Genomic DNA, 26,043 nt, shown 5'->3' with positions numbered 1-26,043 from the left:
TATACAATGGGGAAAGGATAGTCTCTTCAATAAATGGGTCTGGGGAAACAGGACAGACACATGCAAAAGAATAAAACTCAGCCATCATCTTATACCATACATAAAAATTAAATGAAAATGGGTTAAAGACTAGAATGTAAGACCTGAAACCATAAAACTCCTAGAAGACAACATAGGCAGTAAGTTCCTTGACATAGGTCTTGGTGATGATTTTTTTAATCTGACATCAAAAGCAAAAGCAACAAAAGCAAAAATGAACAAGTGGAAAAGAAAACGATTCTGCACAGCAAAAGAAACCATCAACAAAATGAAAAGGCAACTAATGAATGGGAGAAATATTTGTGAATCATATATGTGATAATGGGCTAATGTCCAAACCATGTAAAGAACTCCTATAACTCAACAACAACAATTTTTTTTCCTATTTAAAAATGGGCAGAAGATCTGAATAGACATCTTTTCAAAGAAGACATACAGATGGCTAACAGGTACATGAAAAGATGCTCAACATCACTAATTATCAGGGAAATGCAAATCAAAACCACAATGAGATGTCATCTGACAACAGTTAGGATGATTATTAACAAAATGATATGAAATAACAAGTGTTGGTGAAGATGTGGAAAAAAAGGAACCCTTGTGCGCTGTTCGTGGGAACGCAACTGGTGTAGTCACTATGGGAAACACTAGGGAGGCTCCTCAAAAAATTAAAAATAGATCTACCATATGATCCAGAAGTTCTACTTCTGGGTATTTATTCAAAGAAAACAAAAACACTAACTCAAAACGATAGATGCACCCCATGTTCACTGCAGCATTATTTACAATAACCAAGATATGGAAACAACCTAACTGTCCATACATGGATGAACGGATAAAGGAACTGTGGTGTATATATACAATGGAATATTATCCAGCCATAAATGGAGTGAAATCTTGCCATTTGAGACAACATGGATGGACCTCAAGGGTGTTATGCTAAGTGAAATAAGTCAGACAGAGAAAGACAAATACCACAATGATTTCTCTTATATATGGAATCTGAAAAAGAAAACCATAAGAACAAAAACCAAGCTTGGAGATACAGAGAACAGATGAGTGGCTGGAAGAAATGGGTGCAGGAGGTCAACAACAACAAAAGCAATTAAAAAAAAAAAAAAGATAAAAAAAAAACCCAAAAAACAACCCTGGAGAGTTTCTTACAAAAACAAAACAGATTCCTGGGGCTGCCAAACTGGACTTTTTAAATCAAATCACCCAGGAGTAGGGCCTGGGACTCTTTAACACACTCTCCAGGGGATTTTTATGGATAGTAGCCATGTCCAGTCTCTCCACTTTTCCCAGGGAAACTAAGGCCCAAAGAGGCCTTGAGCCAGTCATTAGCAGAAACAAAATAAGAATTAGGTCTTCTGAACCAGTTAGATGTTCTTTCCACACTATGACCAGGAGCCCACAGGACCAAAAAGAACTGCTCACCATGTATTTATTTATTTTTATTTATTTATTTATTTATTTATTTATTTATTTATTTATTTATTTATTTAAGTAGGCTCCACACCCAGCATGGAGCCCAATGCAGGATCCAAACTCACAACTCTGAGATCAACACCTGAGCTGAGATCGAAAGTCGGATGCTCAACCAATTGAGCCACTCAGGTGCCCCTGTTTTAGTATTCTTAAAATCAAAATTACTAATGCACACAGAGAGTCCAATACAGGTAGTTTTACAAGGCTTGTATGAAAAAACACAGTTCCTTGTCCATGCTCCCCTCTATCCCTCCCCAGAAGCAAACACTTTCAACTCTCAGCTGATTGTTTTAGTATTGAAGGAGACCAGAATATCACCCCAAAATATGCCTCTTTGACATAAAAATTATTTTGAGTTGAAGGTAATTAAGAAGCAGCAAATGCAGGAGCGCTTGTGGGGGCTCAGTCAGTTAAGCGTCTGACTCCAGCTCAGGTCATGATCTCAGGGTTCGTGAGTTCGAACCTATGTCGGGCTCTGTGCTGACAGCTCAGACACTGGAGCCTGCTTTGGATTCTGTCTCCCTCTCTCTCTGCCCCTCCCCCTCCCCTGCTCAGACTCGCATGCTCTTTCTCTCTCTCTCTCAAAAATAAACATTAAAAAAAAGAGCAGCAAATGCAGGAAAAAGGCCCTCCCTACCCTTCCTCGCCTCCCCACCCCCCAATTTTGCCTAATTCTAAGGTATAAATTCCCCTTTTCTGGAAATAGATTTTTATCAGCCCAGTGATGCTCCAGAGGGATCTGCAAATACTCCTACTCCTTAGTTTATTTCCACATATTTACCCTCCCCACAGCATGCCATCCCTGGAAGCCTAAAACCGGTTTCCTTTGTCCTGTATTTCTCTACAAATTTACTGTCTCTGTTGAAAACGCTATAGAAGCCAGAGCTGTAACTGCTGCTTTGAGTTACTTTTTTACTGAGGTTTCTCCCACAAGATGTGTGCCACATGCATTAATAAACTGTTTTTCTCTTCTTAATCTTTTTGTTCAAGAGCCCCAGCTGAAAACCTAAATGGGTAAAGTTTGGCCTCCCCTACAATATTTACCTCCACCTTTGGCATTATTTACATTTTTACAATGAGCACACCTCACTGTTATTCTTATGTAGTCTTTTTTTTTTTTTTGTAAGTTTACTTATTTTTTTTTTTATTTTTTTTTTAGTAATCTCTATATCCAAAGTGGGGCTTGAACTTACAACCCTGAGACCAAGAGACACATGCTCCAACTAAGCCAGCGCCAGGCGCCCCTCTTATATAGTCTTAATAACAGAGCTGGAATGGATTGCCAGGTCTGGCACAGGTTGAGGGATGCACAGGCATTGTGGAAAGCGCCGAGGTCACTGGGCACAGGCCACCAGCTCCTCCAGGGCTTGCTCACGGCGGTTGCCATGGACCAGCAGTACTTCCTTGATCCGGTCCTGCTGGAAGCCCATGTCACTGAACTGTTCCCAGAGGCGCAGGAATTCCCCTGCCTGAGGAAGTGGAAGCAGAGAGAGTGCTGGGGACTCTGCCAGGCCAGCCATCTCCCTGTGGAGCCCCCTTCCTGGTGCCCACTGTATCTACTCCCAGAAATCTAAGGACTCCCCAAGCCAGGTAAGCCTGATCCTGGGCAGCACCTACATTTTGCCTGTACCTCTGGCTGACATGGGCGTGGACCTCCGTTCCTGTGCCAAGGAAGGAGGCCCTGGCTTGGCCACTGGCTCCATCCTGGCTTTACTCCCTCACTCTGGCCCATTCCTGACTCTCTGTGCTCTGGTACTCGGACAGAAAGAAGGAGGCTGCATACGGGTGCCCAGAGGATGCACAGCTTGGGGTCTCTGCCCAGGCCCCAAACCCTGCCGAGGTTTCACACAGTGCAGCCTCTGCCTTCCTTCCTCCTCTGATCCCAATGCTTGAAAAGTCTCTGCTTATCCTCCCTCCCTCCTCCTCAGCATTTCTCCCATCCCTCTGTCCTTCCCTCAGCCCCTGTGAAGAGCTGCCCGGCAGAGCCTAGGCCAACAGCACACTGTGGACAGTTCATATACATTGGCCACTCAGAATGTACTACTGGGCCCCCGGGTGCCTGCATTCTGGGTTTCCAGGTAGGCAGCAAACTCCCCAAGCAGAGTTTAAGCATCTTTGTGCTGCGCTTGGCTCCTCTGGGTATATGACAGACCAGGCACTCTATAATATTTGTGTATTGATTCAGCTACATGACACAAAAGCCGTGCCTCCTGTTTCCCTCCCTTCCTGCCTCCCTCTGCCTCCCTGGGCTGTCTCCCTCTCCCCAGGGCTGAGCAAGCAGGCTAGCTCCTGATGGCCCCCAGGCTGTGCCTCTGGTACTGGTGTGCCCCTGTATGCTAGGCTCGTGTGTGCACCCACATCCTTCCCCTCCCCTTCCCCTGGGCCTTGGCAGGTGGCCCTGCTGACCTGGCTCTCGGAGAACTGGAACATCTCCATGGCCTCCTCCACCAGGTCCTCCTCATAGCCTTGCCGCAGCAGCCGATCACAGGCGCTAAGGTAGCTGAGAAACTGGGCCAGAAAGAGGAAAGGGGTGTGGTTAGAGGAGTGGCACAGTCAGCCGATGGAACAGATTAAGAGGAACCTTGGGGACCTCGGTGAGGCCTGAGCTCAGACCAGGCTGACCAGTCGACCCACCATACATGAAATGGCCCCAGAGACCCTGTGAGCCAATAAAAGAGGGACAAAGGCCTCCTCTGGGGACCTAGGGACGGGTGGGCAGCAAGTTCAGACCAACTGTCCCAAACTGGGGGCTGTAATCCAGGGAAAGGGCTATCAGGATGAGCTAGAGGGTTCCCAGAACCTAAGCAGGGAGTGGGACTGGCCTGAAACACAGGCGTCTCCCCAACACCCATCCCGGTCTGTTCACCCTCCCTGGTAAGCACCCACCCATGTGAAAGCAGCCTCCTCACCCTCCACACCTGTGAGCACCCCCGTCCCTGGATACATATGTGTCTGCCATCCAGGACCATGTGAGCCCCAGTGCCGGGAAAGGGAGGACAGAGGAAGATCCCACAGGCCTGAAAACCTGTTCAAGTCACTCCGTGTTCAGTCACCACAAGTTGCTTTTGCCCTCAGGATGAAGTACTGCCTCCTTACCAGAGCTCAAAGGCCTGTCCCTGCCCATCAGTGGCCTTGACTCCCTCAGCACCCCCAGGCCTCTGCATATCTAACTCCCTCCGCCAAGGTCAGTCTCACTCCTCTTCCCTGGGAAGCCTCTGCCCCCAGTCTCCACTGGGTGCCTTGCCTGCTGCTCCCACAGCACCCATGCTTCCCCTATCCGAGCACATACAACTCTGTAGCTGTTCTACTATCTTCTTCAATGTTCTCATCTGCTGACTTCTCGCTCCATGAGGGAAGGGTTGTATCAGTCTTGTTCACTGCTGCGTTCCCAGAGCACCCAGCATGGCAGGCAGAAGGAGCTAAATAAATGTATGCTGTGTTTATAAAATGAACTAAGAACCACCTCCAGGGAGCTCACAGCTTAGTGGGGGAGATGAACCAGATACGGGAAATCATGAGTGCCAGGCAAATCAAAGCAAGATTTATAGAGAGTTGATGCCAAGTGAAGGCTGCAGACCACAAGAATTACAGGTATAAGTGGAAAAGAAACAGGTCGGGTTTCTGCAGACCTTCAGAGCTGGGCAGAAAGCATGGATCATACAGATTAATGGTTTTCAAACTGTTTTAGCTTCTGAACTGTCCAAGCATCAGGAGGCTTCAACAATAATAGGAAGGTTGGAGCTGCTCTGGGAGAACTGGGGGCAGGAGCAGGGGAGTCAGGAGTCCAATGCTCCTGCCTCAGGACACCTAGACCTTGCTCTGAGCATGTTTTATAAACCACCGAGCCAAGCCTTCCTAGCACAATTGAAGAAACAGGTCCAAGCAGGGTGGACAGCTTGCCCAGGGACCCAGGACTACAGCCTAGATCACCTGACCTCTCAGCCTTGTCCATCAGGGGCCCAGCTGCTAGCAGAGGGGCTTCAACTGCTAAAGGAGGGGCTTTGAGCTGCATTGAGAGGTAGACAGGATTTCCAAAGGTGGAAACAGGAGTATGTCAAGAGCAGGTGATGGATGTGCCCTTTGCCTCTTGGTTCACCCACAGCAAAGGTTCTTGGCCTTGGTGCTGACTGTAGCTGCCTGGGAACTTTACCCATAAACCACTGATGCTTGCCTCCAGAGGCTCTGATATAACCAGTCTAGGGGGCAGTCTGGGCACTGGGATTTTTTTTTTTTTTAAGTTTATTTATTTTGAGACAGAGAGTGTGAGGAGGGGAGGGACAGAGAGAGGGGGTAGGGGAGAGAATCCCAAGCAGGCTCCACACTATCAGTGTAGAGCCTGACATGGGGCTTGAACCCACAAACCGTGAGATCATGATCTGAGCCAAAGTCCGACACTTAACTGATTGAGCTACCCAGGCACTTCAGGGCCCTGGGATCTTTATAGCTTTCCAGGTAATTCTAATGTATAGCCAAGGCTGAGAACCACTGACTCAAGGGTCGGCTGACCTCAATCCATACCAGTAGACTCCTTGCCAGGCTGCATATCAGAACCACCTTCAGATCTTTAAAATGATAGGCCATTGGCCCCACTCCGGATTCACTGACTGGGATCCTCCAGAGTAGGTCCTGTAGATCTACATTTGTAAAGATTCTGCTGATTGGTCAGCTTTTGGGCCTGTAAGACTGTAGAAGCCACCAGGTCTGCCTCAGGACCCAGGGTGGGTAAGGATGTCACTTTCACACCCCAGGACGGGACTGTAAGTCCCTCCCTTCTGTGAATAGGGAAAGTGAGACTCAAAGAGGGGCCCTTAGGTGCCTGGAGTCCCATAGCAAGGTGCCTGGCCTATGGATGCTCACACACACTGCCCATGCTGTCCTATAAGCAGTCAGTGGACACATCCATCCTTGTGGAAGGAACGAAGCAATCATGGACAAAGCTTATCTTTTGTATCTCCTCTTTTCTCCCTGGCTCTTCTAAGAGCTCTGTCTCCATAACCTCCCTCCTGGACCATCTGTCATTAATTTCTGGCCAAAGAGGTTTACTATAGTATATATCCTTTAAGGTGAGAAGGAATCTGAACCCAAAGGAGCTGCTCAGTTAATGGCGGAACTTCACAGAACAGCGGGGAATATTAACTTGGTGGGGGAGGACAGATGAAGTCATCCAGTAGTCCTTCAGGCCCACACCTCAGGGCTTGGCTCCTGATTGACCACCAGGGAAGAAGGCCACCCAGAGATCCGGCTGGCCAGGCAGGTGGTCAGTACATATCTGGAAACACAATGTTCCTGATATAGTGTGATTCTTCCAGCCCACCCACAGGGAGGCCAGTGCCCTGTGCTGGCTCCAACTAATGTGCAGACCCGCACCATGGGCCTGGTCCTTCATAGTCCTCCTGGCCAGTTTCTTGGCCAAGGTCCTGGCTTTCAGCAGCAGCTGAAGGTGGGGGCAACTTTAGATCTACTTTTAAATTTCATATCAGCCTGGGATGCTTCCCTGGAAGGTTCTCCCACAAGAAATGAGAGAAAAGAAGCATGCAGCAAAGATTCAGAGTCAAACCAGCCTGGCCTCGATGCCAGTTCTGCCACTGATTGTTTATATGAACCTCCCTGGCCACAATTTCCTCATCTGCAAAGTGGGGACAGTGGTGGCAACTGTGCGGAATTGAGAAGGCCTAATTGAATACTCTCTGATTGAGGGACTGGCACAAAGAAGGTGTTCAAGAAATGTCAGCAGCCTCCATGTTAACCACACGGGGGTCACCATGTTGCAAGTCTTCCTCCAGGACAAGGCACAGACCAATGAAGCCAGAGGAGAGCGGAAGCAGGAATGGGCAGGGAAGGGGGCCAGGGGCATTCGCCCACCTCCTCAACCTGGCAGCAGCACATCCTGCTTCAGCTCCAGTCTGAGAGTTACTCTCCTTTTGTCACTTCTTATCCAAGAGCAGGCAGCTCCAGACCTCAGGGACCCAGCACATAGCAGTCATCTACATGACCGTGGAGAGAGTGCCCAAGCCCTCTGATGGTGGTGGGGGGGGAGGGGGGGCACAGAGACAACTAAGTGCCAACTGCCCTGGGACCTTTTGATACCTTCAGCTCAGCTTTCCAACCAAAAGAGTTCCCATGTGTCAGAAACAACGTGAAGTAGGATGTTACATTCAGGTGGGAGAAGGGAGGTTCGGGCAGTGGCATTCAATGTTACCTCCTGCCCCAACTCACAATCCTTCCATGCCTTCCTGTTGTTAGTGGGTCATTTATAAACTTCTCAGCCCAGTCTTCAAGGCACCCTCAATCTGCCCTCGACTCCGTTTCTCTGTCTTTTTTTTTTTTAATTTTTTTTTAATGTTTATTTATTTCTGAGACAGAGAGAGACAGAGCATGAGCAGGGGAGGGGCAGAGAGAGACACACAGAATCAGAAGCAGGCTCCAGGCTCTGAGCTGCCAGCACAGTGCCTGACTCAGGGCTGGAACTCACAAACCGTGAGATCACGACCTGAGCCGAAGTTGGTTGCTTAACCAACTGAGCCACCCAGGCGCCCCTCCCTTTCCCTGTCTTATCTCCTACCAGCCTGCATCATGTACCCTGCACTCCAGCAAGACTGGTGGGATCAGGGCCTCCCAAACCCTTCCTTGCTGTCTCTCCACCCCTTTGCTCGTACTGTTTCTCCTGCTTGGAATATCATCCCTTCTCTTTCCTTCAAATTCAGAGCTTATGCATCCTTGAAGTCTAGCTGAAGACGTGCCACCTCCATGAAGACTTTCCTGATCACTAGAACCTCCTTGTGGTCGATTAAGAATGGCCATAAATTCTTTGCAGGCCCTTCCATCAAGAGGGAGTTTTCCCCATAGCTCCCCACTGCATCTAAACACCTAGGAAGTTCCCAGTAAATGCTGTTGATTAGATGGATGGATGGGTAGATCAAAAGAGAAAGAGATGGATATGAATACAGATAAACTGTTCACTGAAGGAAGTGGTTAGAGCTGTGCCTTCCAATATGATAGCAAGCAGCTACATGTGGCTATTTAAATTTAAATTAATTATAATTAAGTAAAAAAATTCAGTTTTTTAGTCACACTGTCCATATTTCAAATAGCCACATACAGCTAGTGTCTACTGTATTAGACAACACAGGTATAAAACATCTCTCTCTGCAGAAGGTTCTATTGGGGATCTCTGGAAAGATTATTGGTTGCCCAAAGCTCCAGCCCCCTGTGCTTGGGGCAGAGACTGGGACAGGAATAGAATATTAAAACTCTCTGGGCACAGGGATTCCTGATAAACTCTTATGGAGAAAATAGCCTTAGGGTCTAGAAACTTGCTCATAACCCTCAACAATTAATGCCAGGCTAAGGTTCTGCTTCTAAAGAGGAGACAAAACTTTTTCACGTTAAAGATAAAAACCACTTGGCCCCTCCCCTGGCTCCAGACCCACAGCTCCCCCAGCTCTGGGCCCCATGCGCCTACCTGGCTCAGGCTCTGTCGCCCTGTCTTCTGCAGAGCCCCGATAGCCCTGTGCAGGGGATACCCCAGGGCAACCACTGGCCCGATGAGATCTTGCTCCTCCTGGCTCAGGGCAGACAGCAGGTCAGCAGAAGCAGGGTGTGCTCTACAGGTGCTGAGACTCTGAGACACCCCCCCAAGAGGTGGCAGGCAGGTATACGGGCTGAGGGACTGAAATACAGACAGGTTGGATGTGTCAGTTACTGGAAGTGACACCTGGCTGGGCAGGACATTTTTAATGACAGGCCAGTAAATGATAATATTTCCACAAGAGAAATATCATAGGTACATCCTGTTATCCCATTTTACAGATACTGAAATCAAGGTTCAGAGAAGTTAATGACTGAGTAAGCAACACACATTTGGGAGCTGAGCCCTACTCAAAATCAAATTCAGGATTCTTTACTCCACACCTTAGTGAGTGGGGAGCAGAGGTGGATCTTCCTCCTTCTTCAGTGTGGCTGGACTGGGGCTTGGCAGGGCATGGAACAGGGCAGGGACTGGGCATAGCTGTGCTGAGAGGACCCACACAGACCCTAGAGTAAGGAGGGTGGCTGGAAGGCATATCAGTCAGTTTGGCCAGCATCACCCCTTACCCATTCCCTGTCAAGAAGCACCCGTCTGCCAACTCTGAACAAACTACCCTGATCCCTTCTCCCCAAGTGAAGCCTAGCTGCTGCCCTGGCTCTTGGGGCAGAGTGTGTATGTATGACATGAATCCCCCACCCATTCCTATCTTTTCAAGGGGTTCCCTGCCAGGGAAACTTACTCTAGGGTCTGCTTTACCCCCAGTTTTAACTGGAAAACATCAAAATCTTAGGATCTGAGTCTATTCTTTTGACCTTAAAAAAGATTCTTAGTGGGGCACCTGGGTGGCTCAGTCAGTTAAGTGTCTGACTTCAGCTCAGGTCATGATCTCGTGGTCCGTGAGTTCAAGCCCCACGCCAGGCTCTGTGCTGACAGCTCAGAGCCTGGAGCCTGCTTCAGATTCTGTGTCTCCCTCTCTCTCTGCCTCTCCCCCACTCACACTGTCTTTCTTTCTCTCAAAAATAAGTAAAATATTAAAAAAAAAATTCTTAGCTGCTCTCTGCCTCAATTTTCTCCTGTACAGAACATGTGCCCCAATCCTCCCCCACCCAACAGGGTTGTTGCTAGAGTTTAAGTTTAATGTGCACCAGGAAGAGCCATCCTGGCATCACCATCTGGCCCTTGATGCGGTGTGGTCTGTCCAATTTACAGAGCCTCTTCTCTGAGTTTGCTCTACGCAACTGTGTGAGGTCAAGTGGCCTACTTCACAGGTAGAACAGGGATAGCTCAGAGCAGTTCAGTGACTTGCCAACAGTGACACACCAGTGAGTGGGAAAAGCCAGACCTCTAGTCTGTCTTTTGGATTTAAACTTCAGCTGGGCCTTATTCTGTTGCATCTCCTGGCCTGACTGCAGGGCAGCTGGGGGGCAGAAAGCTGTGCCCAACTGCCACCTTTGGCTATCAGTCCTGACCCATTCCATCTGCTCCAGATCCACGTTTTATGGAGTTTGGTACTTAGATAATTTGGATCTCTCAAGGCACACAATTGTGAAGATAAAATTAGGTATAAGGCCTTGGGAGAGGCAAAGTGAGGGGTCTGAGGCTTAAATTTTCACTGATTTTACTTTTTTTTTTTTTTTTTAAGTGTACTTATTTTGAGAGAGAGAGAGAGACAGAAAGAGAGATCAAGTGCGACAGGAGCAGACAGAGAGGGAGACAGAAAATCCCAAGCAGGCTTCACACCGTCAGTGCAGAGCCCAATTCGGGCTTGAACTCACAAACCACGAGATCATGACCTGAGCTGAAGTCAGATGCTTAAATGACTGAGCCACCCAGTCACCTGGGTTTTACTTTAAATTCACTTCTGCTCCCCTTTCTTGCAGGTGCACATCCTCTGTCCCAAAGCCTCCCAGTCTGCAAAAACTGTCACCTCCTCTCAACACCTGATCCCTCTCACTATTCAGTGTTGTCTTGTCCCACACCCCTTTGGCCAACTCTCCTTGTCCTGTGGTTTTGACCTTCTCTCTTTAAACTCAGGGCCCAGCAGCAAATAACTACTCAGTGAGTATTCTTTGAGTCGCCAGCTCATCCATCCTACAGGAAGCCCTTGCTCTGTGGGAAGCCCTAGATTTGAGTCACATTCATTACTTCAACAGACATTCACTGAGCACCCCCTACTGGCCAAGTCTGCAGCTTGGTGCCCTGGCAACAAAAATGGATGCCATCCAATCACTGCCCTAAGAGATGGACAGGTACTGGATGATTACAATTATTGTGGCATGTGCCCTAATAGAAGCAAAACAGCGGGAAATAGGGAATGGGGGCCTCTGAGGAGGGAATATTCTAGGCCCAGGGCCACAGGAAGGACAGCATAGTACGTGGCCAGATGAGAACAGTTAAAGGTAAGGAGGAGGAGAGCAGAGAGGAGACTAGGGCTGCGAATCAGGCTAGGAACCCAGACTATTGGCCTGCGGGCTTGGCGGAGCTAGAAGGTTCCTTACCGCGACCGTGGGCTTGTGACTCCGCAGCGGGGGCATGGCGCCGGCCGTGGAGGGCCGCGGGGGCGGCGCGGGGGTGCCGGGGAGTGGGGGCGCGGGGCCCGGGGGCGGCATGGGGCACTGACTCGGTGCCGGGCTGGGGCAGAGGCTCAGCGCCCGGTGGCGGATGCGGTGCAGGAGGGCGCGGGGGCGGGCGGCCAGCCTGCCCTCGGAGAGCCGCCGCCGCGCTCCGGCCAGCTCCGACCTCATGCCGCGCAGCATGTCCAGCGAGCACCGTGGATGGCCCGGGCCGGGACTCGCAGGGGGGGCGGGGCTCGCAGGGGGGCCGGGCTGGGGGCTGCAGGGACGTGGCTCTTCCTCGCTGGCGGAGGCGGCTTCTTCTTCGTCGTGGTCCTCGTCCTGGTTTTCTTCCTCCTCCACCTCCTCCTCAAGCCGCTGCTGGGGTCCAGCCTCAGGGCCCGTGTCTGCGGCAGGCATCGGCACCGGCTCGCGGTCGGGACTGACCAGCAACAGCCAGGCGGGAGGCGCTGACGCCGTTCCCGGGGCGTCGCATTGGAACGGGCAGGGTCCCCGGAGGACAGCCTCTACCCAGAAGAGCGCCCTCCTCTCCAGGCTGAAGTCGTGCTGCAAGTAGACGGCGACGTGAGGCTCTGGGACCCAAACCGGGGCCAGAGGGCGCATTCCTACTCCCTGGCCTTCCGGGAACCTATTCAGCCAAAAACTTGCCAGGTCTGGGCAGCTTCCGATTCTTAATCCCAGGCATCCGTCACCACCCGACTCTCACCCTCAGTTTTAGCTAGCAATGGGGTGGATGAATATCAACGACAAGTGAATAGCAAATTCGGCCTCCACGGATGCAGGTAAAGAATAGGAAGTCCAGAAAGAGACTTTGATATCTGTGGGGCTTTAGTAAATAATAAAGGTGGCATCTCAAGCAATGGGAAATAGAGGGACGAACTAATAAATGGTGTTAGCTAAAAACAAAAACAAAAAACAAACATAAATGGTGTTAGCTAGCTGGAAGAAATTCTCACTCTTATACAAGGATGATTTCCAAAAGGATCAAACATTAAATATATGTATGAAACCATAAAAGTACTAGGAGAAAACAGGAAAGAAATCCTTGATAAGCTCAAGTGGGGGAAACCTTTCTCACTGTAAATCAAAATCCAAAAGCCATAAAAGTACAGATACACACATGTGCAAAATCTGCATGGCAAAGATACAATAGGCGAAGTCAAAAACGAATGACAAACTAGGTGAAAACAGCACTCACATCACAGACAAAGGGCTACATTTACTAATATAGTGAGTGCTAGATATAGACTGGAAAAAGACCAACAGCTTAACATGAACAAAAGATATGGATGGTCCACAGAAAAGAGCCATACAGATGGCTTTTAAACACCCGAGCAGTTGCTCAACCTCACTCTTGACAAGAGAAAGGCAAATTAAAACTACCCTGAGATACCATCCGCCTAGCCTTCAGCAAAGATCCAAAGTCTGAGGACATTCTGTGGGAGAGTGTGGGAGGTACAGGCCTCTTGTAGAGTGCTGCCTGGGATGTAAATCAGTGACCCCTATGGAGGACAATTTGGAAAAATACTTACAAAAATTCAAAAGGACATTTGCATATACTCATTCCATGTAACATTGTTTATAATTGGAAAAGACTGGGAAGAACCCAAGTGATCATCAAGAGGGCACCCATTCAGTAAAGTAGGATATATTCATATAATGCACAATGCTATACAGCAAAAAATAAAACTGAAGAAGCTTTCTGTGTACTGATATAGAAAGATCTTAAAACATATTAGGTTAAAAAAAAGTCAAGAAGAACAGTGTATGTATAAAATGCTACCTTTGTGGGGCGCCTGGGTGGCTTAGTTGGTTAAGTGTCCAACTTTGACTCAGGTCATGATCTTGTGAGTTCGAACCCCACATGGAGCTCTCTGCTGTCAGCACAGGGCCTGCTTCAGATCCTCTGTCCCTCTCTCTCTCTCTCTGCCCCTTCCCTGCTCTGCGTGCTCGCTCGCTCTCTCTCAAAAACAAATAAACATTAAAAAAAATGCTACCTTTGGTGTAAAAAGGGAGGCAATAGCTGTACTTATTTGTGCATATACACAGAAGAATCCCTGGAAGAATACATAGAAAATGAGTAACAGCTCTCTCCAGTGAGGGGGTGGGTGGATGAGAAGGTGTCAGTGGGAGGCTTTTCACTCTCCCAAGATATTCTAGCTGCCTGTGGGCCAAACTGACCCCTCACCTAGCTTTTATAAATAAAGTGTGATTGGAACACAACCATTCCCACCCACCCCTTTCCAAAACTATAACTCTTTCCCTACAACAGAGTTTAATTGCCCCAGTTTTTTACTATCTGGCCTTTTACAGGAAATGTTTGTCAACACTTGCTCTCTACCATTTTATAGATTTTTTTTTTCATTTTTAAACTATGTGAATGTACTTTTTCTCTAAAAAAATTTTTAACAGTGATGAACTCTCATTAAAGGGAAACTCTGAAACAACAAAACACAGACTTGCCAAGGCTCTGAGTGTAGAAGGAAGGGAGAGGGCAGCCAGATGGATGGGTGGACATGGGCTTTTGGGGTCTGACAGACACATGTTCGAGTCTGGGTGTGTCACGCACAGGCAACATAACCCTGTGCATCACTTGGATGGGAGCTTTGGCTTCCTGTGCTATGGGGTGGGAACACATACCTGCTAAAAGGGTTATCATAAATATGAGAAAGAAAAAAGAGTGAATGTATAAAGAGCACCTAAGCACAGGCCCAGTGTACAGCAGGTGCTCAGTTATAGTAGCTGTGGTTATTATTTTTTCACAAGTAATCTAACCTCTATCTATAACATTATTGTTATGGGAAAATGTATTCCAAGTTCCACATACTGGGAATACAGCCCAGTGAACTCAGAGGACTTACCAGGAGAAGCTGTAAATCATACTTGGAGTCTCATGCTTCTCTGTTAGATTGGCCCAGCAGTAAAAGAAATGGAGGCCCAGGAAGGGAAATGGCTCAAGGGAGTGCAGATACCCTTGCTGAGAGGAGGGGGGCAGAGCCAGGGTCAGCACCTTGGCTAGGACACCAGATGTGGACTTGGCAGAAAGGTGTCCAGTTCTGCTTCTAAGAGAAGTAGCTTTCAGAAAAGCCTCTTCCCAGCTTGGCCTGAGCTCAGCATGTAAGGAAAAGCTGTGATGATCCACCTCCAGTAAAGCAAATTTCTACTCCCAACCATAGAGGCCGACTTTGACTCAGGGCAAGAACCCATAGCACAAGCTGCCTGGAGAAAGCGAGAGCTCCTGCCCTACAGAGGATGGGCCCCTGGACATGTGCTCTGGGCTCTACAGAGCTTCTTTCCATGCTGGAGACCTTGGTCCTAAGGAGCCTCAGTGTGACCTCAGGTTCTGCAGATAAAACAAAAACCACACTGAGTCTCTTGCTCCTGTGCCCCCAGGCCACTAGAGCCCCTTTCTCCTTTGTGGACTGGACTCTCTGCACCTGACTTCCTACAACCTGTTTTTTTTTTTTAACCTTGGAACAATCCATGTCCAGTGTCTCTTACATTCCAATCCTGCTCTTAGCTAATATGAAATGATTTGGAGTCAAGACCTGAGTTTTAGTCTTGCCATGGCCACTAACTTCAGACGAGTCATTTCCCTTCTTTGGACCTCAGGTTTCCCATGTGCAAAATGAGTGATGGATGACCCAGATCCTCAGAATTTTTTACAAAGCCCTCTGCAGACAGTGGAGAATGAACATACAAGAGTCTGAGAGGCCCCACATCAGTTCCACAGTTCTTTGCAATCTTGTTTTTCATTTTATAAATTCATGTGAATTTTGTGTTCTAGCTCATGATACACCTGTGTTATAATACAAATGCAATGGATCTCCCCCTAAATCTTCAAGTAAACTTGACTCTCCCAGAAGTTAAATAATCATGTTTATCTTGAGGGTATGTGATACCACCACATACACTGGGTACACATCCCAGTGTGTGAGCTGTGGGGCATGGGGTGTTTCGAGGGTGCCTCCAGGGCTGATGTGTTTTGGGTCTATGGAATAGTAATCCCCTCTAATGGGTTCCCTGTAACTGTCTGCATTTTAACAGGGGATTCTGGAGATAGTGTCTTAGCTCATAAGAGTGATCCTAAACGGTAGAATTTTAGATGTGCCAGGAGGCTGACGGAGAAGGGAGCAATTGGAGTATCCTTGCAATGACTCTCAGTTGCTTCATATAGGCAGGCTTCCAGTTATCCTAAGCTTAAAATAAGACCCACTGAATAATCCCCATCACAAGCCACCAGACTTCATGATGAAACACCTTTCCTCTTGGGTTATTTCCAAAACTCTCTAGAATATAACAGAAATGGCCTTGTTGCCCTTTAAAATCAAGGAACAAGGGGCACCTGGGTGGCTCAGTCGGTTAAGAGTCCGACTCCTGATTTCAGCTCAGGTCATGGTCTCACGGTTTGTGAGTTCAAGCCCCCATCAGGCCCTATGCTGACAGTTCAGAGCCTGGAGCCATCTTCAGATTCTGTGTCTCCCTCTCACTCTGCCTCTACCCTGCTCACACTCTGTCTCTCTCTCTCTCTCTCTCTCTCAAAAATAAATAAATATTAAAAAAAAAAAAGGCTTTGGGACACCTGAGTGGCTCAGTTGATTGAGCATCCAACTTCGGCTCATGTATGGTTCGTGAGTTCAAGTCCTGTGTTGGGCTCTGTGCTGATGACTCAGAGCCTGGAGCCTGCTTCAGATTCTGTCTCCATCTCTCTGCCCCTCCCCTGCTTGTGCTCTGTCTCTCTTTCTCTCAAATATAAAATAAAAAAAACATTAAAAAAAATTTTTAAAGGCTTTGTAGCTCCTTTCTTAAAAAAATTAAAATAAAATAAAATCAAGGAACCAAGCCCAAGTCTCAGCATCAGATCTATAGACCCAGAGACAAGGAGATAGATGGACAGAGAGATATACTTACCATAGAACCCAGCAGAAGCTCCCTGCAAGCTGGGACGCTGAGCTCTGGCCCAGGAAGGGGCTCTGTGCCTATCACAAAGCCATTGGGCACCTTGAAGGGGACATCATCGAGGGCATTCATTCTGTCAGAGGAGTGTAGAGATGGCTGAGCAGGACTGGGGCAGGCTGCCTGGTGGCAGGGAGAGAGTGTAGTCCTGAGAACCAGGCTTGGTCTCAAATGGCCTTACCACTCTCCCGTGTGGTGACTTAGCTGAGCCCCACACAGCTGGGAAGGAAAAAGTAAAGCGGCTGGTGCTGCATAGGGAGGAAATGAACAAAAACAAGAGCATTCAAACTGACAAGAATTGACTATTTCATGTTTAAGTCTTGCCCTAGACAATTGTTTCCCAAAATGTGGCCTATGACACTAGTGCTGAAGCATGTTATCAAGAGTTTTCATCCAAACATTTAAGGAAAATGTCAAATTACAAACACTTCCAGAAAAGAAATACTTCCTGACTCATTTTTATTTCCCCACCATCCTGATACCAAATCTGACAAAATTAAGGTCAATCTCTCATGAACATAACTGCAAAAATCTCAATAAAAATAATTTTGGATAGAAAAATACAACATTGCTGGGTTGAGTTTATTTCAGGAATGAGAGATTGTCTTAATATTCCAAAATCAATCACTGGGAGTAAAAATAAATGCCAATAGAATAAAAATTTTAAGTTCTAGATTATCTATATCTGTAGATGCAGAAAAAGCACTTGATAAAATCAATGCCCGTTCATGATTTTAGGAAAAAACAAGCCCATTTAATAACTTAGGAATAGAAAGTAATTTCCTTAGCATAATCAAGAATATCACTAAAACATCTAAAGCAAACAGGCCACTTAATAGTGAAATACTGAAAGATATCCCCAAGATTGAGACAAGGATGTCCCCATTATCTCTTCTGTTCAGCATTGCACTGGAGATACTAGCCTGTGTAAAAAGAGAAAAGAAAAAAATAAAAGTATAAGGATTGGAAAAAAAGAAATTAAACTACCATTATTTGTAGATGATATAATTATATGTAGAAAATCCAAAGGAATCTATAAATAAGACTCTTAGAATTAGTAAGTTAATTTAGCAAGGTCATTGGATACAAGGTCAATATATGAAAATCAACTATATCTCTCTATACAAACAACAAACCATGAAAATATTGTCTTTTAAAAATGTCATTAGAGAGTGAGATTTTATTTATTTATTTATTTTATATATGAAATTTATTGACAAATTGGTTTCCATACAACACCCAGTGCTCATCCCAAAAGGTGCCCTCCTCAATACCCATCACCCACCCTCTCCTCCCTCCCACCCCCCATCAACCCTCAGTTTGTTCTCAGTTTTTAACAGTCTCTTATGCTTTGGCTCTCTCCCTAGAGAGTGAGATTTTAAATAAGATATCATGTAATATTATCAACCAACCTTCTAGGACTCAACCTAACAAAAGATATATAAGACCTCTATGTGAAAAACTATAAAATATTTATTGGAGGAACATGCCATGTTCATGAGTTAAGACTCAATGTCATAAACATATTAATTCTCCCTGAATTGATTTGTCGACCCCACATGTCAAATTCCATCTTGTTTTGGGGGGATAAATTGGCAAACTAACTCTGAAATTTAAATGAAAGGCAAAAGACTAAGAAAAGCCAAGACAATCTTGAAGAAGAAACAGCACTGTTGGAAGATTTATACTATATCAACACTTACTTTAAAGTTACAGGAATTAAGACAGTGTGGTACTAACATGAGGACTTACAAAGAGTCCAATAAAACAGAACAGAAAGTCCAGAAACAGATCCATATTTATATGGATCCTTAACTTACGACAAAATTGGCCCTGCAGAGAGCATAAGGAAAATAAAAGTCTTTTCAGTAAATGGTTCTGGATCAATTGAATGTCCACCTAGAAAAAAATTCTGGCCTCTACCTCACATCACACACACAAATCAATTCCAGGTAGACTACAGATCTAAATGTGAAAGGTAAAATAAAGCTTGAAGATAAAATAGGAGAATGTATTCATGACTTTAGAATAGGTAAACATTTCTTAGGCAGTTTGCAAAAAACTAACCATAAAGGAAAACACTGACAAACTGGCTTCCATTCATTGGAAGATACCATTAAGACAGTAAAACAACAAAACAGAACCACACAAACAAAAAATAAAAAACACAAATCAGAGTGGGAGAAGATATTTGCAGCACATGTATCTGACCAAGGACTCGTATCCAGTAAGTACAAAGAACTAGAAAGCAGTAAGAAAAAGACCTAATTCAAAAATGGGCAAGAGATGTTAACAGGTACTTCATAAAAGAGTATATCCAAATAAACATCAAAGTTGTCTAACCTCATTAGCCATTGGGAAAATGCAAAACAAAACAATGAGATACCAACACACACACACACACACACACACACACACACACACACACACACACACACACACACAAATGGTTAACATTTAAAAAGCCTGACAATATCAAGTGTTGATGAGAATGAACTCTCATGCACTATTGAGAAAGTTAAATTAGTATTAGTCAACAGTATCTACTACTAAAGCTGATATCTAAGAAAAATTAATTCATATATAGCTTCTGGGCCTTTTGGCTGAGATCAAGTATAGTATCTGTTAGTTTAATAATATTCACAACAGCAAGGGATTTTATTTGTTACGTATTTTAAACTAAAGATTCTGTTCTCTTAACAAAATGAAACTCACAAAGAATTCAAGCTCTTGAGACTGCCTATAATATATACTTAAATCTAGACTCCTGACCACAGTCTGGCATTTTGCAAACAATCAGGGTTTACCAGGGACTGCACCAGGGAGTATCTCTGGCTTACTACAATGTCATCCCTACTAGGATGTTGCAAACCCCTGTTGCGAGGGGTCACTGGGGTCATCCCCATGCCCACAGGAGATCATGAGAAGAGACAGAGTAAGTAATCTGAGTGCAGAGAGGTCAAATGAGGCCAGATGGGCAAATCCTTTAATTCCCTCATCTCCACTGCCTGCCCACTCTAGTCTGTGTCTACTGTATGTAAGACTCCAAATGTTTCTCCACCCCATGCCAGGAGACAGTCTCCCAGCGCACTGGGAGCGGCTCTTCATGCTACAGGATCAGACAAGTCCCATTGTGATCAGTAAGTTATCTGCCCCATCAGCCTGTTCCATCAGCGGACCTCTGAGGCGTAAGGAGTTGTAAGGGACATAAGAAAGTTAGCAAGTTTTGGCATTCTCTGATTTATCATCCACATTTTCAGCTGTCATTAGAATTCTGAGCTGTGGGTAAAGGCCACAGCTTTGTTGAGACCCACGTGTGAACCGCCTGTCCACTGAGCAGGTACAGGGCCACCCTCCTCCTCTCTCACTTCTGACCCAGCATCTGCATCCTAATAGATATTCTCTACTCAGTTCTACACTTGTTTCTGGAATAATTTAAGAATTTGAGAATTCTGGAAATAGGAATAGGAAGGGCTACAGTATAAGACATGATCTAGTTAGAGCACACTCTAGAATGACAGTCATCCCTGCTAAGTATAAAATAAACGGTACAGATCATTAAATGATGATATTCTTCAACGGAAAGAAAGTATTCTAGTCCTTATGCGAGTTGGGCAAGCTTCAGGAAGGACCCTGACAGGACCCTGACCTGGATCCTGAAGAGTATGGGAACAGCCTGTGAGCAGGTTAAAGCTAGAGTGGAGAGCATAACTCCAGGGAGGGAACAGCTTGAGTCAGGGAGCAGAGGCAGGGCAGAGAGAGGTAGGGGGAGGAGGGGGCGGGGACAAAGCATATGACTCAGATAGTTTGTGCTGGGAAGCAGCCTGCATTAAGACTGAAGGGGTAGATTGGGGTAGAGCTGGCGAGGGCCCTGAAAACGGAATTCTGACTCCATTCAATAGGCAGTGGAGAAAGCTTTGATGAATCTGAAGGGGTGGGGTGGGGTGAGGATGGGGAAGTGGGGATATTGGGAAGGCCAGTCTGTGCATGCTTCAGCAGGCTATAATCCAGGACCTCTCCATGGGTCTGTGCCTGTCTGGCTGCATCTGAGCCTAGGGGTGAGAGGCAGGGCAAGTGGGGGTTGTAGTAATTGGTCTACCTGGAGCCCAGGCACTGACGTAAATATTATTTTTTATAAAGGTCTCCACTATATTCTAAATGACTTCATCCTTGCCCACAGCATCAATAATCTATGTGCCAATAACTCATATTAAATTCTGCACTTCTTCTCAGAGATCAAATTCATAAACACCACTGCCTACAAGGCATCTCCTCCAAGATTTCTCAAGGGTGCCTCAAACTCTACATATCTAAAGTGAACTCCTGATTTCCCCTCCCCCAAACTTTTCCTCCTCCCCAGAATTTCTTGTCTCAAGGAATGTCTAAGATATACAAACTGAGGACTCATGCCTGACACTCTCTTCTCCCTCACGACCACTCATCTCATATCCCTGCCAAGTTTCCTCTCTTAAATCTCTGAAATCCACCCATTTCACGCTACCTCCACTGCTAACATGGGAGTCCAAGCCCCCATTATCTCTCACTTGGACAACTGTGTCCCACATATCCTCTTATGCCCTATCATTGTAATTGTTTCACACACTGGGACAAAAGCTGTTTCAAAACAGCAAACTAAGCCAATCCCCTGCTTAGAAGCCCCAAATGGTTCCCAGCTCTCTCAGAATAAAAATCAAACTCCTGACAAGGGCTTCCAAAGCTTTGCAGTGTCTGGCCCCTACCCCCTTCCCTCTTGTCTTACTCTAGCCATGCTAGTCTTCAATTGCCTTGCTCTCTTAGCCCAACACAGGGCCTTTGCATATTCTATTCCAAATTCTTGCCACATTCTTCTTCCGTGTCTCCTCTGCACTAGTGAATAGCTGTTTATGCCTCATAGCTTAGCTGAAACATCATCTCCTCAGAAAAGCTTTTCCTAGACTCTTCAACAAATGCTGTTGTGAAACTGGACAGCTACATGTAGAAGAATGAAACTGGACCACTTTCTTACACCATACACAAAAATCAATTCAAAATGGATCAAAGACCTAAATGTGAGACAGGAAACCATCAAAATCCTAGAGAACACTGGCAGCAATCTCTTTGACCTCAGCCAGAGCAACTTCTTACTAGAAGTTTTGTCTCCCTTACCTTGTCGCTGAAGGCAAGGGAGACAGAAGTAAACATGAACTATTAGGACTTCATCAGGATTAAAACTTTTGCACAGTGAAGGAAACAATCAACAAAAGGCAGCCTACAGAATGGGAGAAGATATTTGCAGACGACATATCTGATAAAGGGTTAGTATCCAAAATCTATGAAGAACTTATCAAACTCAACACCCAAAAAACAAATAACCCAATTAAGAAATGGGCAGAAGACATGAATAGACAGTTTTCCAAAGAAGTCATTCAGATGGCTAACAGAAACATGGAAAGATGCTCAACATCACCCATCATCAGGGAAATACAAATAAAAACCACAATGAGATACCACCACCACACCTGTCAAAATGGCTAAAATTAACAACACAAGAAACAACAGTTGTTGGCAAGGATGCAGAAAAAGGGGAACAGTCTTGCACTGTTGGTAGGAAGGCAAACTGGTGCAGCTACTCTGGAGAAGAGCATGGAGGTTCCTCCAAAAACTAAAAATAGAAGTACACTATAATTCAGCAATTGCACTACTAGGTATTTACCCAAAGGATACAAAAATACTGATTTGAAGGGGTACATGTACCCTGATGCTTATAGTAACATCAATAGCCAAACTATGGAGAGAGCTCAAATGTCCATCAACTGATGAACGGATAAAAAAGAAGCTTCCCATGCACACATGTGCTCCATCCTCCATCTAGCACAGAGACTGCACACACACACACACACACACACACACACACACACACACACACACTGGAATATTACTCAGCCATCAAAAAGAAAGAAATCTTGCCGTTTGCAATGATGTGGATGAGGCTAGAATGTTATTATGTTAAGCTAAACAAGTCAATCAGAGAAAGACAAATACCATATGATTTCACTCATACATGGGATTTAAGAAAAAAACCCAGATGAACATATGGGAAGGGGAGGAAAAAGAGAAGAGAGGGAAACAAACCACAAGACACTCATAATGATAGGGAACAAACTCTGGGTTGATGGAGGGAGGTGGGTGAGAGATGGGCTAGATGGGTGATGGGCACTAAGGAGGGCATTTGTGATGAACACTGGGTGTTGTAAGTGATCACTGAATTCTACTCTTGAAGCCAGTATGTTAACTAATTACAATTTAAATTAAAAAAAAAAAAAAAAAGCTTTTCCTGATCCACGCCCCCCCCCCCCCAAACTTGGGTAGATCTACCCAGTACAGTAGCTTTTAAGACTTTAAAGGGCCTGGGGGCGCCTGGGTGGCTCAGTTGGTTAAGCATCCTACCTTGGCTCAGGTCATGATCTTGCAGTTTGTGGGTTTGAGCCCTGTGTCGGGGGGTTCTGTGCAGACAGCTAGGAGCCTGGAGCCTGGAGCCTCCTTTGGATTCCGTGTCTCCCTCTTTCTGCCCCTCCCCCACTTGCACTCTGTCTCTCAAAATAGATAAACATTAAAAAAGGAAAAAAAAAGGGGCCTAATCTCATAGAACCATTTACCTTTCCTTCAAAGCACTCAGTACATTTTTTGATTGCTGGATCCATTGATTGGATATTAACCTATTCCCCTCACCATTATAGCCCTTATACTTAGCAAATTAATCTGAGTTTCAACAGGCATTTAATAAATATTTGAACAATGGAAAATATAAATGATGACTAACCACTTTTTCTTTGTAGCACATATCACAACTAATTATCTGTATTCTTAAGCTTTTCTACTCTAGATCTAATCCCAGGAGGGCAAGAATCCTGTCTTTTTGCTCCCTTTCACATCTCTAGTACTTAGTATCATTCCTGGCAAACGGTAAAAACCATTTTCTAAGAACACAGTTCAAGTCCTAGAATCCATATTCTGGCAAGCATGAGCTAATTGAGAGGTGCCTACTGCTCTGTATAGTTATGTGCTCTAGCACCAACTGCCTCAAAGACTTCGATCCTTGCTTCAGAGACTGTGAGAAACTCAGTTTATTCCAAAAGGCAAACAGAACCTGCATTGGAAACAAAATCTTCATAGATAGCCAGACGTGCTAAGTCAGGAACTACTGTATGGGTACACCCAAAAGTTAACAGGGGCACCCGACTCGTCGGAAGAGCACATGACTCTTGATCTTGGGGTCATGAGTTTGCGCCCCATGTTGCGTGTAGTAATTACTCACACTTTTTTTTAAAAAAAGTTAACAATTATACAGGAATAGTTTATTGGTTATAGCATTAAAAGAAAAAAAACAGATTTAGTTGGAAATGCCTCATGTAGTCACTAGTCCCTAAAATAATCACTGCTAATACTTCACAGCACTCACATTCCTTCTATATATTCTATATTATTTGAATGGAACAAGACATACTTTGTACTTACCTTGTGATTCCCAGGATAGCTCCCCTGTGGACAAAATATGTAGAAGTGAATTGCTACAGCAGATGGTATAATGCTGTCTAAGCTTCTTGATACACTCTTGCCCAAGTCACATGGACATAGGAACATGAATGGGTTTAGAGTGATTAAGTTCATTGGCTTGTAGCAAATTCGTTGACGTCATAAACTCAGCCACTAAGAACACTTAGTATTTAACATACAACTAATCTATTTCATTTTTTAATCTTTCTTGTATTTACCTAATTTCTTAAAATAAATGCTTTTTGTTAGAGTATCTCCCAACCCGGGGTCTCCTCTTTTGGGAAATAAGATAAACAATATTCTTGTATATACAGGACATGATGAATCAACACATTTCTGGTTCATCTTTGAATGAGTTTATTTCTCTATTTTCATTAATTTATGTTCAATATAAAAAGAACATAGGTACAGGGGTGCCTGGGTGGCTCAGTGGGTTAAGCGTCGACTCTTGGTTTCGGCCTAGGTCATTACCTCGTGGTTCGTGGGTTCAAGCCCTGCATCAGGCTCTACACTGGCAACTTGGAGCCTGCTTAGGATTCTTTCTCTCTTTCTCTCAAAATTAAATAAACATTTAAAAAAAAGAATATAGGTATAAAAAAGGCATGATTTAGAAAAAGGCTGATGGCTCAAGGGAACTGTAATTCCTAGTTCTGACTGAAAAGCATAAAAACCAACAAACAAGAAGCAGCAATAACAATGACCACCCCTATCATGCAGATTATGGCCTATAAATACCTTTTCCACCAATTTATCATTAGATAAATGACTGTTTCCAGGTTTGGAATAGGCAATATGTAAAACAAATTTGGAATGGAACACTGGAATTGAAAGGGAATTCAGAAACTGAGTTAAAAAGGCTCCCAGCAGGGGTGCCTGGGTGGCTCAGTCGGTTAGGCGGCCGATTTCGGCTCAGGTCATGATCTCACAGTCCGTGAGTTCGAGCCCCGCGTCAGGCTCTGTGCTGACAGCTCAGAGCCTGGAGCCTGCTTCAGATTCTGTGTCTCCCTCTGTCTCTGACCCTCCCTCGTTCATGCTCTGTCTCTGTCTCAAAAATAAACAAACATTAAAAAAAAAAAAATTGAAAAAAAAAAAAAAGGCTCCCAGTGGCTAAAGATGAGACAATTGATAAATAATAACAATGAGTTGAAAGACAATTATGGTTAGATCTGAGTTCATAATGATACTTCAAAATAAAACTCACTTGTTACCTTTGGAGGATTCTAGGGAACCAGCTCATTAATTTGAAAACTAGTAAATAAAAAAAATATGTATTTGCCTTTCCTGTACCAATTGTACCCTGCAGTAACCAAATGGTTGATGAGGGGATGTTTCCCCTTTTAGAAGTATTCCAGCTAATAACTAAAGAAAGAAAGGCAGAATTAAACTATCACTATTTTGCAACTCCAAAGGAATGACTTTAGGTCTTGACTACCAGTGGCTGCTAAGATCACAAAAATAGACAACTAGACATTAGTCTTCCTGAATGGAGTACACACCAGGTGTATAATATATTCTTCAGAAAACCCCAATCTGTAGGTGGTCAAAAAATGTGTGCACTCTTAATCAGTGCTGTCCAATAGAAACGTGATCCATAGGTGTAATTATTCAACTCAATTCAAACTCCATTTCAAACTCTCTTTCAAGTGCCCAATAGCGATACATATCTACCATACTGGGCAATGCAGCTCTAACCACTAAATTATAGGAGATATGGAAACAGAGGAACATGCTATCACAAGGATGCAATAAGCAAAATTCAGACTGGAAACTTCAGGAAAAAAATTTCTTCAAGTAATAAATCTCAAGGGAGAGAGAGTACAAGAGTACACAGGAGGAAGCAAGAAAGACCTATGGATTATCAGAAGTTTAAGAAACATATCAACCAACAACAGTGTATAGACTGCATCTAGATCTTAATTTGAGCCA

General features: G+C 45.1%; 1 protein-coding gene and 1 pseudogene across 2 annotated transcripts; one reads left to right on the top strand and one right to left on the bottom strand.

The window, feature by feature from the left end:
- Positions 1 to 2,424: 2,424 nt before the first annotated feature.
- On the bottom strand, positions 2,425 to 24,558 carry UBAP1L (ubiquitin associated protein 1 like). Of its 2 annotated transcripts, XM_023255198.2 has the most exons (6): positions 24,079 to 24,555; positions 16,540 to 16,707; positions 11,554 to 12,174; positions 8,990 to 9,196; positions 3,934 to 4,035; positions 2,425 to 2,996 (listed from the first exon to the last, which is right to left on the bottom strand). In XM_023255198.2, the coding sequence occupies exons 1-6, from the start codon at positions 24,229 to 24,231 to the stop codon at positions 2,862 to 2,864; spliced, it is 1,386 nt and encodes a 461-aa protein (XP_023110966.2). In that variant the 5' UTR covers positions 24,232 to 24,555; the 3' UTR covers positions 2,425 to 2,861. The 2 variants fall into 2 exon arrangements, with proteins under 2 accessions (XP_023110966.2, XP_044915090.1); XM_045059155.1 differs by lacking the exon at positions 8,990 to 9,196 and having other exon boundaries at positions 24,079 to 24,558.
- On the top strand, positions 19,168 to 19,276 carry LOC111561254 (annotated as a pseudogene).
- Positions 24,559 to 26,043: the final 1,485 nt, after the last annotated feature.

Source organism: Felis catus, chromosome B3 (assembly GCF_018350175.1).
Source record: "Felis catus isolate Fca126 chromosome B3, F.catus_Fca126_mat1.0, whole genome shotgun sequence".
NCBI classification, from domain to species: domain Eukaryota; kingdom Metazoa; phylum Chordata; class Mammalia; order Carnivora; family Felidae; genus Felis; species Felis catus.
This window is presented reverse-complemented; position numbering and strand designations above follow the sequence as displayed.

Excerpts from the sequence above, each read along its gene's own strand:
- UBAP1L (XM_023255198.2), bottom strand. The coding sequence starts at position 24,231 with ATGAACTTAATCACTCTAAACCCATTCATGTTCCTATGTCCATGTGAC. Across the intron at positions 12,175-16,539 it reads AGCTTCTGCTGGGTTCTATG|CACGACTTCAGCCTGGAGAG; the intron begins GTAAGTATATCT and ends GTCTACTTGCAG. Across the intron at positions 2,997-3,933 it reads TCCAGTTCTCCGAGAGCCAG|GCAGGGGAATTCCTGCGCCT; the intron begins GTCAGCAGGGCC and ends CCACTTCCTCAG.